Below are 12,500 nucleotides of genomic sequence, written 5' to 3'. Positions count from 1 at the left end.
AGGTGTGAACAGTCTGTTTCAGGCTCTGTGTGTAAACCCAGTCGTTTCCTCATCTCTGACTCATCTCGACCTGTCAGGAAACTCTATGAGAGGAGACGATCTGCAGGTAGTAAGCCCCGCCCACACACACTCACACTCATAGTGTGTGGCTGCGTCTGAATATTCCCTCCTATCTCCTTTCCTATCCACTTTTCCTTAACCCTGTGGATGACGTCACAGGGTTAAGGAAAGGTGTTAGGAGAGGAGTTAGGAAAAGGCCATCTCGTTTGTTTTAACAATCAGACACACTTCCACTAGGTGACGTAATAATCTGACGGTGGTGAAGGTTAGTGACGTCTGTCATGGTGAAAAAAACTACACATTTCCTAAATAATGTCATAAATCACAGGTTTGAATGTAAATCAAAGGAAAGAGGTTACCATGGCTACGAGGAACTAAAGGTAAACTAAAGAACGTCACAGTGAGAATGGTTGATCACACTCACCTTCTACTCACTAATATTAATTATGATTAATAAAACATCATGTGGATAAAAAATATCTGTTTTCTTTTTCTAGAACCACAGAGTGTCTGTTTTATGTCAGTTTATAATCTGATTATATGTCTACATATAATAATATATGGGTTTTACAATATTTAAAGTTGTTATAATGTGTGCGTGTCCTTTAAATGTTGTTGATGCAAGAAATTGTGAGTCAGCATTATCTCGTCTCCTATGGTAAAGGATGTATCAGTGTTTCCTAGGCTAAAGGAGGTTATAAAGGAAACATTGAGCCTCTTTTCCTTAGCTTAAAGAGAATTGGAACGCTCCTTATCGTGGCCACCACTTAAACACTTCAACAGTGGATAGGAAAGGAGATAGGAAAGGAGATAGGAGGGACTAACAAACGTGTGTGTGTGTTGTGTGGTGTGTGTGTGTGTTGCAGAGCCTCCACTCCTTCCTCAGTCACACTAACCATGTGGATCACCTGGATCTCTCAGCCTCTGATTGCTCAGTGGAGCAGGTGATCAGTTTGTTTATGTATTTATTTATTGTGTTTTTCCTAAATGTGATCATTAGGGAAAAACACAATCAATAAATAGATTTTTGTTGTCCTTTTGTGTGTTTTGAGGTTCACTTTGTGTATTTTTTCTTTTGTTTTGTTCAAAGTGTTTTTATTGCAGACATGATATAAAACAGAAGAAAAGAAATTACAGCAATGTTTTTTTAAACATTAAACATTTTAAACATGTTTAATAACCCCCTCCCCCCTCCCACAGAACACTCCCACCCTGTTGCACCTTAAAAAAAATAATAAATTACCAATAGAGTAGAAATATGAATACGACATCATTCTGATAGAATGAGTAGTATTATATAGTAGTACAGTATATAGTATATAGTATTTTTCTTTGGTTGTTGTTTTGTCAGTTTTTGTAATGAAGTTTTGGGGGTGTGTGTATTTTTGTATGTGTTTTTTTTGGCTGTTTTTTGTGTGTTTTAAGATTAATTTTGTGTATTTTCATTTTTGTTTCATGTGTTTTTATTGTTTTTATTCTCCTTTTGTGTATTTTTGCTGTTGTGAATTTTGTTTCCATTTTTGTGTTTTTGTTCTTTTTGTGTGTATTTCTCTTCCAGTTCTATGTGTTTTTGTGTTTGTTTTGTGTAAATTTGTTGTGTTATGTTGTTTTTGTTTATTTTGCCCTGTGTTGTGTTTTTTGTTGTATTTTTTCCTTCTTTGCGTGTTTTTATTGCTGTTTTGTGTGTTTCTGTGTCTCTATAGTGAGTTCAGCTCTGACCTGGTGTGTGTGTGTGTGTGTTGTGTTGCTGCAGGTGTGTGCGTCACTGCTCAGAGGATCTCTGAAACATCTCTCTGTCCTCAACCTGTCAAAGAGCCTCTTCTCCCACAGGTGGGACTGCACATGGGGGCGGAGCCTCAGTGAGAGGGTTACTAAGTGTGTGTGTGTGTGTGTGTGTGTGTGTGTGTGTGGTGTGTGTGTGTGTGTGTGTGTGTGTGTGTGTGTGTGGTGTGTGTGGTGTGTGTGTGTGTGTGTGTGTGTGTGTGTGTGTGTGTGTGTGGTGTGTGTGTGTGTGGTTACAGGAAAGGTAAAGACGTGTCTCCATCCTTTAAGCAGTTCTTCAGCTCAGCTCAGTCTCTGACGTCCGTCAACCTGTCAGGAACTAAACTACCACTGGAGGCGCTAAAGTAACACGTTCATCACATGATTCATCCACTCATTCACCATCAATACACACACACACACACATACATTTATAGATCTACAATAAATAATAAAATAAAAAGGATTAAAGTATTGTGAAAAAGTAACTTTCTAATGGTTTTGCTACAGTGATATACAGTACATCCCTTTAACCTTATTCAGAGGGACAAAGTTGAAAAACGTTTTTCGTGTAATGACCTCATAAGAGGGAAACTCCTCCTCCTGACAATCCTGGCTCCTCCTACCCTATAAGAATATAAGCTCCTCCCTCTCAAACTACCTCACAGCTAAAACAAACACAGTGATGGCAGGTTAATATATTCACGTTCAGTATAAAGATAAACTGAAGAGCACTCACAATCAGTTCCATTTTTAGTAGCTGTTATACCACCTCATATCTCCTTTATGGGATGATCTGAAGTGTTTGTGACCCAATGCAACGCAGCGACAAACAATGAATTATCGTCATAAATAGACTATTTCTGTGTGGTGAGGAGGGAGACTGTGAATGATTTAGTGCTGCTGTAATAAACCAGTATGTGTGTTTACGCCCACTCATGCATATTCATGAAGGTCCAGAAAACAGTCTATTTATAGAGTATAATGAAAGTCACTTTTCAGAAACTAAAACTCCAGAAAACAGGCGAGTTTGGGAAAATAAACATTGAATACTATGTTGTTAACAAATGGAGATGTGTGAAAATAATACTGGACCTTTAAGTTTATGACTAATAAATGAATTAAATCTGATTCTCTAAACGGGTGTGTGTGTGTGTGTGTGTGTGTGTGTGTGGTGTGTGTGTGTGTGGTGTGTGTGTGTGTGTGTGTGTGTGTGCTGTGTGCGTGTGTGTGTGTGCGTGTGTGTGTGCGTGTGTGTGTGTGTGTGTGTGTGTGTGTGTAGGTCTCTGTTGTTAGGTCTGGGCTGTAATCCAAACCTCAGCGATGTTTCTCTGGATCTAAGCTGCTGTGATGTAAAAACACACTTTACTTTAACACACAACACACACACATTGTTACACTGTGTGGTGTGTGTGTGTGTTTCAGCTTCGTTCTGGAGGTTCTCAGATCTTGGAGGGTTGTATCGCAGAGATCCCAAACATCAGCAGCCTCGACATCTCTGACAATTGTGAGGAGTGTGTGTGTGTGTGTGTGTGTGTGTGTGTGTGTGTTTTTCACCAAACTCAGATTAATCAATACATTCAGATTAGTGCAGCAGCTACTGATCAATGGATATAATCATTAACACACACATTAATGACTAAAGTCACAGTGATTTGGCCACGCCCCCACCAAACACAGATAAAGATCAAAATAAATCTCCATGGCAACGGGTGCTTCACATACATCCAGAATTTACTCATCCAGGATATCAGGATTAGCCTGAATAAATCCCTAATCTAGATTTAATGAATGTCCCTCTAGACTCTGATCTAACCATGTTGTTGTGTTGTGTTGTTGTTGTGTGTTTGTGTACTCAGCTCTAGACTCTGATCTAATCACGTGTTGTTTGTGTTTGTGTACTCAGCTCTAGACTCTGATCTAATCATGTTGTTGTTGTTGTGTGTCTGATGTGTTGTTGTTGTTGTTTGTGTACTCAGCTCTAGACTCTGATCTAACCACGTTGTTGTTGTTGTGTTGTGTGTTGTTGTTGTGTTTGTGTACTCAGCTCTAGACTCTGATCTAACCACGTTGTTGTGTTGTGTTGTTGTTGTTGTGTTTGTGTACTCAGCTCTAGACTCTGATCTAACCATGTTGTTGTGTTGTGTTGTTGTTGTTGTGTTTGTGTACTCAGCTCTAGACTCTGATCTAATCACGTTGTTGTTGTTGTGTTGTGTTGTTGTTGTGTTTGTGTACTCAGCTCTAGACTCTGATCTAACCACGGTGTTGTTGTTTGTGTGTTGTTTGTGTTTTGTGTTTGTGTACTCAGCTCTAGACTCTGATCTAACCATGTTGTTGTGTTGTGTTGTTGTTGTTGTGTTTGTGTACTCAGCTCTAGACTCTGATCTAATCACGTTGCTCGTATGGCTCGCTAAGAATCGCTCCATCAGAAATCTGTCGCTGGGAAAGAACTTCACCAACATCAAGTCAAAGTGAGGATGTTTGTTTGTTTGTTTGTTTGTTTGTTTGTTTTGTTGACACAAACTGGTCATGCAGGAACGTGGCCCAGGTCCTGGACAGTCTGGTCCACATGATCCAGGAGGAGGAGTCGGTGAGCGGCAGTGCTGGTGTTCCATGCTAACGCTAACGTTAGCCTGAGTGTTCTCAGCGATTGTGTGTGTGTGTGTGTGTGTGTGTGTGTGTGTAGCCACTAGCGTCCCTCTCCCTGGCCGACTCCAAGCTGAAGGCAGACCTCTCCATGTTCCTAAACGCTCTGGGCAGCAACACGTCGCTCACCAAGCTCGACATCAGCGGCAACAACATGGGAGACATCGGAGCTAAGATGTTAGCTAAAGCTCTGCAGATCAACACCAAACTCAGGTCTGTCGCCATAGAAACTACTCCACAGCGGTGGCCATCTTACCAGGGGCTAACGACACACAGCGGCTAGCTTCTTACGGAACATTCTGTAACATATGATAATAAGCCAAACTTACATAAATCATTAATAAACAAAAACATACATTAATAAACAAACAAACATTAATATACATAAACATTACAAACAAACAATAATAAACTAAAACAAATATTAATAAACATAAACAAACATTAATATACATAAACATTACAAACAAACAATAGTAAACATAAACAAACATTAATAAAGAAAAACAATTGTTGTCACACCATAGGAACGGCTCTAGTGCGGCGGCCATCTTACCAGGGGCTAATTGCTTCTGTCCATGCATTAGCATTACGAAACATTCTGTAACATTTGATAATGAGCAAGACTTACAGCATGTTAGTAAATAAAAGTCATAACAAGTAATAAAATAAAATTGTGCTGTGTGGAGTTAGCCCCTGGTAAAATGGCCGCCATTTTCAATGGATTAGCTGCTAGCACTAGCCACTTGTTAGCTGCTTAAAACCGTTTGTAAACACATAGGTAAACAATAAAAACCAAAATAGATGATAATTCATCAAAACATAGAAACAAATCACACTTTTACAGGACTATATCTAGTGCTAGCTGCTTGGAGCTAGCTGTTTAGCTTTATTAACAAAGAAAATAATTAAGATCAAACGTGCTAGTTTTTTTAGCTCTAGCAAGTTGTGGTTTGCTGGAAGAAATCTTCAATATCCAAATAAGTTGAGACTACGAACCAAAAAACAATGAACATTGTAAAAGATCAGGGACAAGTGTTAGCAGCTTAAAGTTAGCAGCTAGCTTTAGCCTTCTGTAAACTTCCATTGTCTTCTGTTTTTCCCAAAATGTATGTGAACAAAGAACTAAAAAAACTTTGTATTGAGACACAGAATTACCATAAAAACTACTAGCATCTTTGCATTAGCCAGCTAATGCTAGCTGCTTAGCTTAATGTAAAGTTTGGTAACCACATTTTTGTGCTCAGCAGAGGAAATAGTCTTAGGTGTGTGTGTGTGTGTGTGTGTGTGTGTGTGTGTGTGTGTGTGTGTGTGTGTGTGCGTGTGTGCATGTGTGCGTGTGTGTGTGTGTAGGACGCTGATGTGGGACAGGAACAACGTGAGTGCTCAGGGTCTGCAGGACGTGGCTGCAGCGTTGGAGAAGTGAGTGAGCGTCATTAAAGCGACCCTGCTTCCCGCGGTGTTGTGGATTAAATGGTTCTCTTGCTCATTCAGGAACTACACCATCCGCTTCATGCCCATCCCCATCATGGACGCCGCACAGGCTCTCAAGGCCAACCCGGAGAAAACCGAGGACGCCTTACTCAAGGTCTGTGAGGGAGGAAGTGGTTTGTAAATACGATAAAAATACAACGTATCGTGTTATTATTTATTATCAGATAAAGTGTTTTGTTATTTGTTATAAAGTGTTGTGTTATGATGTAGATGGAGCACTACCTGCTGAGGAATCACGAGACGCGTAAATATCTTCAGGAGCAGGCGTACCGTCTACAGCAGGGGATAGTGACCAGTACCACACAGCAGGTACACACACACACACACACACACACACACACACACACACACAAAGACAGTGTGTGACACAGTGTGTGTGTGCTGCAGATGATGGAGAAACATAAAGAATAATAATAAACATAAGCAATAATGGATAAGACAAATATTTATAAACAAAAACAAGCATCAATAAACCAACAGTAATTACAAACAAACTTTAGTAAACATTAATCAACATAAACAATCATTAATAATTATAAACAATCATGAATAGACAAACAAACAAACATTAATAAACAATCACTATTAAACATAAACAAACAAACAGATCTCACTGATTAAGCTCCTCCTCCTGATGTTGAATATTTAATATCTGGGTGTGTGTAGATGATGGACAGCATGTGTGTGAGGGTCCAGGACCACCTGAACTCTCTGAGGTTCTCTGAGACCTTGTCGATCCAGGAGGACATGAAGGCAGCAGAGAACCTCATGAAGGACGCCAAGAACTCAAAAACAGTAAGCCCCGCCCCCAGCCGCCTAAGCTGTGAGCGTGTGACAGAGCTGTGACACCTCTGATACCCCCCTCCCACCCCCCCAGCTGCTCCCAGACCTGTACCACCTGAGGAGCGGTGCCAGGGGTCCCTGTGTGGGGGCCATCCAGGACCAGCTGGAGTCCATGGCTGGAGAGGTTTCCAGAGTGATGGAGGAGCAGCTGCAGGTACCCACACGCACACCTTTCACACGCTCACAGAGCCGCTCCCTGAATCCCCCCCCGCGATGCAGGCGCTGCTGGTGTCCATGGTGGACTCCGCCCAGCGTCTCTGTCCTCATGTGATGAAGACGACGGGCGGCCTCAGGCAGGAGCTGCTGAAGGCCGGCGCCCAGAAGATGACCATCCCCCGCACCTTCATCACCTCCACCCTGCTGGAGCAGTCTGGGGTCGACATCGTCAACAAGATCAGGTGAGCGCCGAGGGGGTGGAGCTTCACTGCCCTCACATATAAACATGTTTGTGACTTTCCTGCATTCTTCTGCTTTAAAATGTAAACATCAGTGTTTAATCATTCACACACAACCACTTTATGAACAAATGCTGACACACACTTTGTTGACAAACAGCTTAGCAAGAAAAGCAACATTAATAAACATAAACAAACATTACAAACAAATTTTAACAAACATAAACAAACATGGGGTAGCGTGGGTAGCATAGTTACTGAGTATGTTATAGAATGATACTATGATATATATACATGATACCCCCCTTTAACAAATATTAGTAAACATAAACATTTATGAATGTAAACAAGCATTAATAAACAAACAGTAACAAACGTGTGTGTGCGTGTGTGTGTGTGTGTCAGTGAAGTGAAGCTGAGCATCGCCTCCTTCCTCTCAGATCGTATCGCTGATGAGATCCTGGAGTCTTTGTCCTCGTCCCAACGCACTCTGGTCAGCTTTCAAACGTCTCTGCTACGCTAACCTACCGCTAACCCTGTGCTAACCGCTAACCCTACGCTAAACGCCCTCAGGCTGATCACCTGAGCAGGAAGGAGCAGCCCCTGCTGCGTCACGCTGAGACTGAAGTCCTGGACGAAACGCCGCTGCAGCCGGAGGTCGAGTACCAGGAGGAGAGCCCGGCAATGGAAGACCTGCGCTCCTGCACGGTGAGTAAACGCTGCCAGTTCATCCATCCTAACACTCTAAAGGATTCTTCTTCTTCTTCTGCTGCTTTTTAGATGACGCCCAAATCCAAGAGGAAGAGCATCCTGGTGCGGATGCTGCGTCCCGTCTCTGTGGCATTCGGTGAGTGACGTGACGATGATGATGATGATCTCTGTGATATATTGTTAGAACCTGTTTGGTGTTTGTTCAGAGATGGAGTTTGACCTGGACAAAGCTCTGGAGGAGGTTCCCATCCATGTGGAGGATCCTGCTCCTCCTCCTCCTACTCCTCCTCCATGTCAGAGAGGCTGTCTCTGTATGGAGACCTTCCTCCTCTCCTCTCCTCCGCCCACTCAGCTGAGCGAGCTCCTCCTGTGGAGCTGCAGACGCTGCAGAATTCACACCAAACTGAGACCCCAAACCCAAGAAGAGGAGCAAACCCAGCCGGACCAAGGTTGACACCAGATTAACACGGTTCACAGACCAACCATAACACTACTGCTGCCATCATTGTGTGATAGTCACCAAATAACACAGTCACTAGTCCACCATAACACCACTGCTCTCATTGCTCACTGTATAGAGAGAGGGTCAGTCACACACAAATTATAGTGGCCATAGTGTCAATATTGGCTAAAATATAAGGAAAAATAGTTTAACTGGTAATAATGACAAATGATGAATGTGGTTAAATTGGCAAAATAATCCTGAAATATGATGAAAAAAGGTTAAACAGTGTTACAAGTGACAATAATGGGTCAATATATATGACATTTAGTGGAAAAGTAGTGGTGTGGTGTAGTTGCAGAAAAATGGTAAAAATAAGCTCAAATTGTCAAAAAATATTCTTAGTTTCTTGAAGGCATCTGGTGACCTTCTCCCAGTGTCACGAGACCCCAAAGTTGAGAACCCCTGGAATAGACAACCTTGTTTTTTTCTCGTTGTTGGCCTCAGGCTGCTCTAAGCTCCGCCCCTCAAGACGCCGAGCAGAACTGCATCATGGGAAAAATAGACGAGGGTCTGGATGACTTTTTCTCCAAGAAAGTCGTCAAAGTCAGCGTCAGGTGAGTTGGTTTAGGGCGGGGGGTAGGGTTGGTTGTTTTAGTGTGACTGTGTGTGTGTGTGTGTGTGTGTGTGTGTGTGTGTGTGTGTGTGTGTGTGTGTGTGCACCTCAGACTTCCTGTTGTTAAGACTCCACCCAGCGGCGGCGTGAATGAATCCATGGATAAGAAACGTGAATCAAGAAGAAGTGGCTTCTTCAACCTCATCAAGTCACGAACGTCTCGTTCTGAGAAACACGGAGCCTCCATCAGTCCTCCTCCCACCTCTTCCTCTGCTCCATCCTCCTCTTCCTCTGCTCCATCCTCCTCTTCCTCTGCTCCTCCCTCCTCTTCCTCTGCTCCTCCCTCCTCTTCCTCTGCTCCTCCTGCTGTTAGCGAGGAGACGCCGCCGCCCTCTCCCGTTAACGCTCACACGTCGTCTACTGAGTCCGACGCGTCTCCGACGTCGGCCGAGGTGTCCAAAGAGAGCTCTGAGAGGACGGAGAGCAACGCGCTGCTGCGTCACGTGGGCGTTCCCGTGATGGGTCTGGATCTGCTCGCTGAGATGAAAGCTCGACAGGAGAGGATGGCGGGAAAAAAGGTGAGTTAATGTAACGATGGATCCATTAGATACACACAGAGAAGACCCCACACTACTCTAACACACTAAACAACAACAGCACAAATACAGAAATGTCTCCATGAGATCTAGACCAGGGGTTCCCAAACTTTTAAGCCGATGACCCCCAAAGTAATGGTGACAGAGACTAGTGACCCCACTATCCCAGGTGGTGACTGAAAACATAAGAAAACGTGCACACAGGACTCCTCCACCTTCTCCCTCCGTACCTGAGGTTGAAGGCATCTCATCCAGAGTACAGAGCAGAGGTGATGAGTAACAAAGACTTCTCCACTCTGTGCCGGCCTGGGCGTGGAGAAGGAGAAGGTTTCGGTTACAAGTGACAGACTGCAAACCGGGCACCAACCAGGCCAGGACCCCCACTTGGCTGTGTCTGGAGCACCGATCTAAACCACAGGCCAGATGTGCCACTCATGTACAACTCAACGGACACAACAAACCAGATGTTTATTAGCACTTAAAGTATTTTCACTGAAAAAGTGTAACACTGTAAGATAGTGAAAAAGACGTAAATAGTGAATAATAAGTCTTACGTTAACATATCGTCACCAAACACAGCTGAATCCAGTAATCTGCTCTGTGTGTGTCCTCAGTCTGAGTCGTCCTCTCCAGAGAAGGTGGACAGTGATAAAGGTCAGACTCTTTAAATCTAAGTCATCTTCTCTTCATTTCATCATCAATCCTTTCTTTTCTTTTCTTTTTTTCTCATTTCTTCTTCTGTTGCTTCAGACGCAGACGAATCCCGACCAGAACCGACTCCTACTCCGAGGTCCAAACCTCCCAGTGTTGGTCCCAAACCTCCACCTGTCCAGTCCCGAGCCCCCGTACCCCAGAGCCCAACCAGTCCCACCAGCTCCAGTATCTTTGGTACGCTCAGCCAAAACATTAGAAAACTAAAGCAAACCCACTTATATCTGCTCGTTTTTAACTTCTGGGTCATTCCAGAGACTAGTTTGGGTTAACTTAGCACCTTGCGACCAGTCCCATATGTTTTATTAGCTTAGCACGTAGCAACCAGTCCCACATGTTTAGGTTAGCTTAGCATGTAGCAACCAGTCCCACTTGGTTGGGTTACTTTAGCACGAAGCAACGAGTCCAACATGTTGGGGTTAGCTTAGCACGTAGCAACCAGTCTCATGTTTGAGTTAGCTTATCACGTAGCAGTGCTGCGTGAGCGAGGTCAAAGTGTAAAGGGGCATGGCTACGTAGCTGGTCATAATAAAATGGCTGCTAAGTGTGTATAATGTTGGGATGTTTTTGGTCGTGTGTTCAGACGAGTCTGTGGAGCCGCTGAAGAGTCCACTTCCTGCTCCTCGCCTGAAGAGGGCGGAGCCATCAGAGCCGGAGAGCCCCAGAGGAATGTCGCCCCCTTTGGACGGTCAGTGTCATCACAGCAGTTAGCGTTTATAAACGTTACTGTTCACATGTAAACAAATCAATGAGTCACTGAGTGATCAATAAGTCAGTTAAAAGCTCAGTAAGTACGTGAATAAATAGGTAAAACATAAATAATAGGTGTATGAATATATTAGGCCAGTGATGAAATGAATCAGTGAATTAGTATAAAAGTCAATAAGTCAGTGAGTCAGTTAGTAATGAGTCTGTGAGTAAATAAGACAATAATTCAATAAGTCAGTAAATTCATTATTATTATTTAAAGTAAATTAATTAATACGTCAGTAATTAAATCAATTATTTTAGTATGTGAGTCCGACAGTGAATAAGACTCATTAAGTCTGTGATTGGACTCAATGAGTCCTACTCATTAATAACACGTGTGATGTCACTTCCTGTTCCTTCACAGATTGTGATTGGTCGGGCTCAGCCAGCAGCAGACAGTGGTCATCTCCAAAGACCCCTTCCAGTCCACCACCAGCCAATGAGGAGGAGCGAGAGCGCGCCAAGTCCCTCCCCCCCAATGGTTGGACCAATCACAGTCCTCCAGCTGCTGACTGACTGTCCAATCACGCGTGTCCTTCTGTCTGCAGTGAGGCCTCCGTCATTGGCTGACCAGGAGGAGGAGGAGGAGTCAGACGCCACCTAGAGGCAGAGGAGGCGGAGCATAGATCACACACTGTGTCTGACTGACGGATCAATAAACGCTGGCTGTGTTTTATAAGGACCGCCCACGCTTCACATGTGCACGTTTGTTTTTATGGAACAACACATTCCAGCGCTCGTTTTTTAAAACAAATACAGAAAACGACTCTTTATGATTCACGTTAAACGTTTTGCTTCCAAAGCTTCAGTGTCAGTTTCTTTTTTTACCTTTGATTTGCACTTAAATGACTTAAAACTCAGTGAATCAATACGTGAGTATTACACAAGTAATGAAGTCAGTTAGTTAATGAGTCAATAAGTCAGTATTTAAACAAGTCAAGTAAAGTCAACAAAGCTGAGTAAATCTGATTTAACTTTAAATAATAAACATTGTAAGTCATTAAAACTAAGTCAGTTAAATAAACAGGTCAGTAAATGAGTCAGTGATTAAACGAGTCAGTGAATAATGAGTCAATGTTTCATTTGGTAAACGTCCTTGATGTTTGCAAAGGACGTTTGAGGATCAAAGGAATGTTTATCGACACACACGCACACACAGTAGATACTGTGTGTAGATTGTGATGGTTTTGTGTCTTTGTTTGTTTCAAATAAAAAATGTCTGATGAAGCGCCGCCTCCCCCTCTCTGTTCACTCACCTCTTTCCTTTCATCTTTTTTTCCTTAATACCCTCCCAAATGTTCTTCATTTTCATCTTCTTTAGCGCGCTTTTTCCTCATTTCCTTCCGGCCCTTTTCTCTCTCTCTCTCTCTCTCCGCTCTCTCCATCGCCTCTCTCTCTCTCTCTCTCTCTCCCCGTCCTCTCTCTCCTCGCTTCTCTCTCTCTCTCTCCTCTCATCTCTCGCTCTCCTCCTCTCT

General features: G+C 43.1%; 1 protein-coding gene across 1 annotated transcript in view; it reads left to right on the top strand.

Moving 5' to 3' along the window:
• The window catches only part of LOC114460964 (F-actin-uncapping protein LRRC16A-like), a 17,683-nt gene extending 5,962 nt beyond the window's left edge, over window positions 1-11,721 (top strand). The window contains 28 exon segments of the mRNA XM_028442872.1: window positions 3-106; window positions 927-1,004; window positions 1,814-1,890; window positions 2,082-2,186; window positions 3,104-3,173; window positions 3,247-3,328; window positions 4,193-4,292; window positions 4,357-4,411; window positions 4,508-4,680; window positions 5,821-5,889; window positions 5,962-6,055; window positions 6,172-6,270; window positions 6,628-6,756; window positions 6,839-6,958; window positions 7,024-7,202; window positions 7,605-7,692; window positions 7,773-7,907; window positions 7,980-8,046; window positions 8,117-8,188; window positions 8,191-8,316; window positions 8,319-8,359; window positions 8,860-8,969; window positions 9,081-9,546; window positions 10,179-10,218; window positions 10,315-10,452; window positions 10,859-10,963; window positions 11,390-11,506; window positions 11,574-11,721. Of these exon segments, the coding sequence (XP_028298673.1) occupies window positions 3-106; window positions 927-1,004; window positions 1,814-1,890; window positions 2,082-2,186; window positions 3,104-3,173; window positions 3,247-3,328; window positions 4,193-4,292; window positions 4,357-4,411; window positions 4,508-4,680; window positions 5,821-5,889; window positions 5,962-6,055; window positions 6,172-6,270; window positions 6,628-6,756; window positions 6,839-6,958; window positions 7,024-7,202; window positions 7,605-7,692; window positions 7,773-7,907; window positions 7,980-8,046; window positions 8,117-8,188; window positions 8,191-8,316; window positions 8,319-8,359; window positions 8,860-8,969; window positions 9,081-9,546; window positions 10,179-10,218; window positions 10,315-10,452; window positions 10,859-10,963; window positions 11,390-11,506; window positions 11,574-11,629 (3,095 nt within the window). The 3' untranslated portion in view covers window positions 11,630-11,721.
• The last annotated feature ends 779 nt before the right edge of the window (window positions 11,722-12,500 follow it).

The sequence above is a fragment of the Gouania willdenowi genome, unplaced genomic scaffold (genome assembly GCF_900634775.1).
Source record: "Gouania willdenowi unplaced genomic scaffold, fGouWil2.1 scaffold_85_arrow_ctg1, whole genome shotgun sequence".
In the NCBI taxonomy this organism is placed as follows: domain Eukaryota; kingdom Metazoa; phylum Chordata; class Actinopteri; order Blenniiformes; family Gobiesocidae; genus Gouania; species Gouania willdenowi.
Note: the sequence above shows the minus strand (reverse complement) of the source record. Positions and strands in the feature narration are given on the sequence as shown.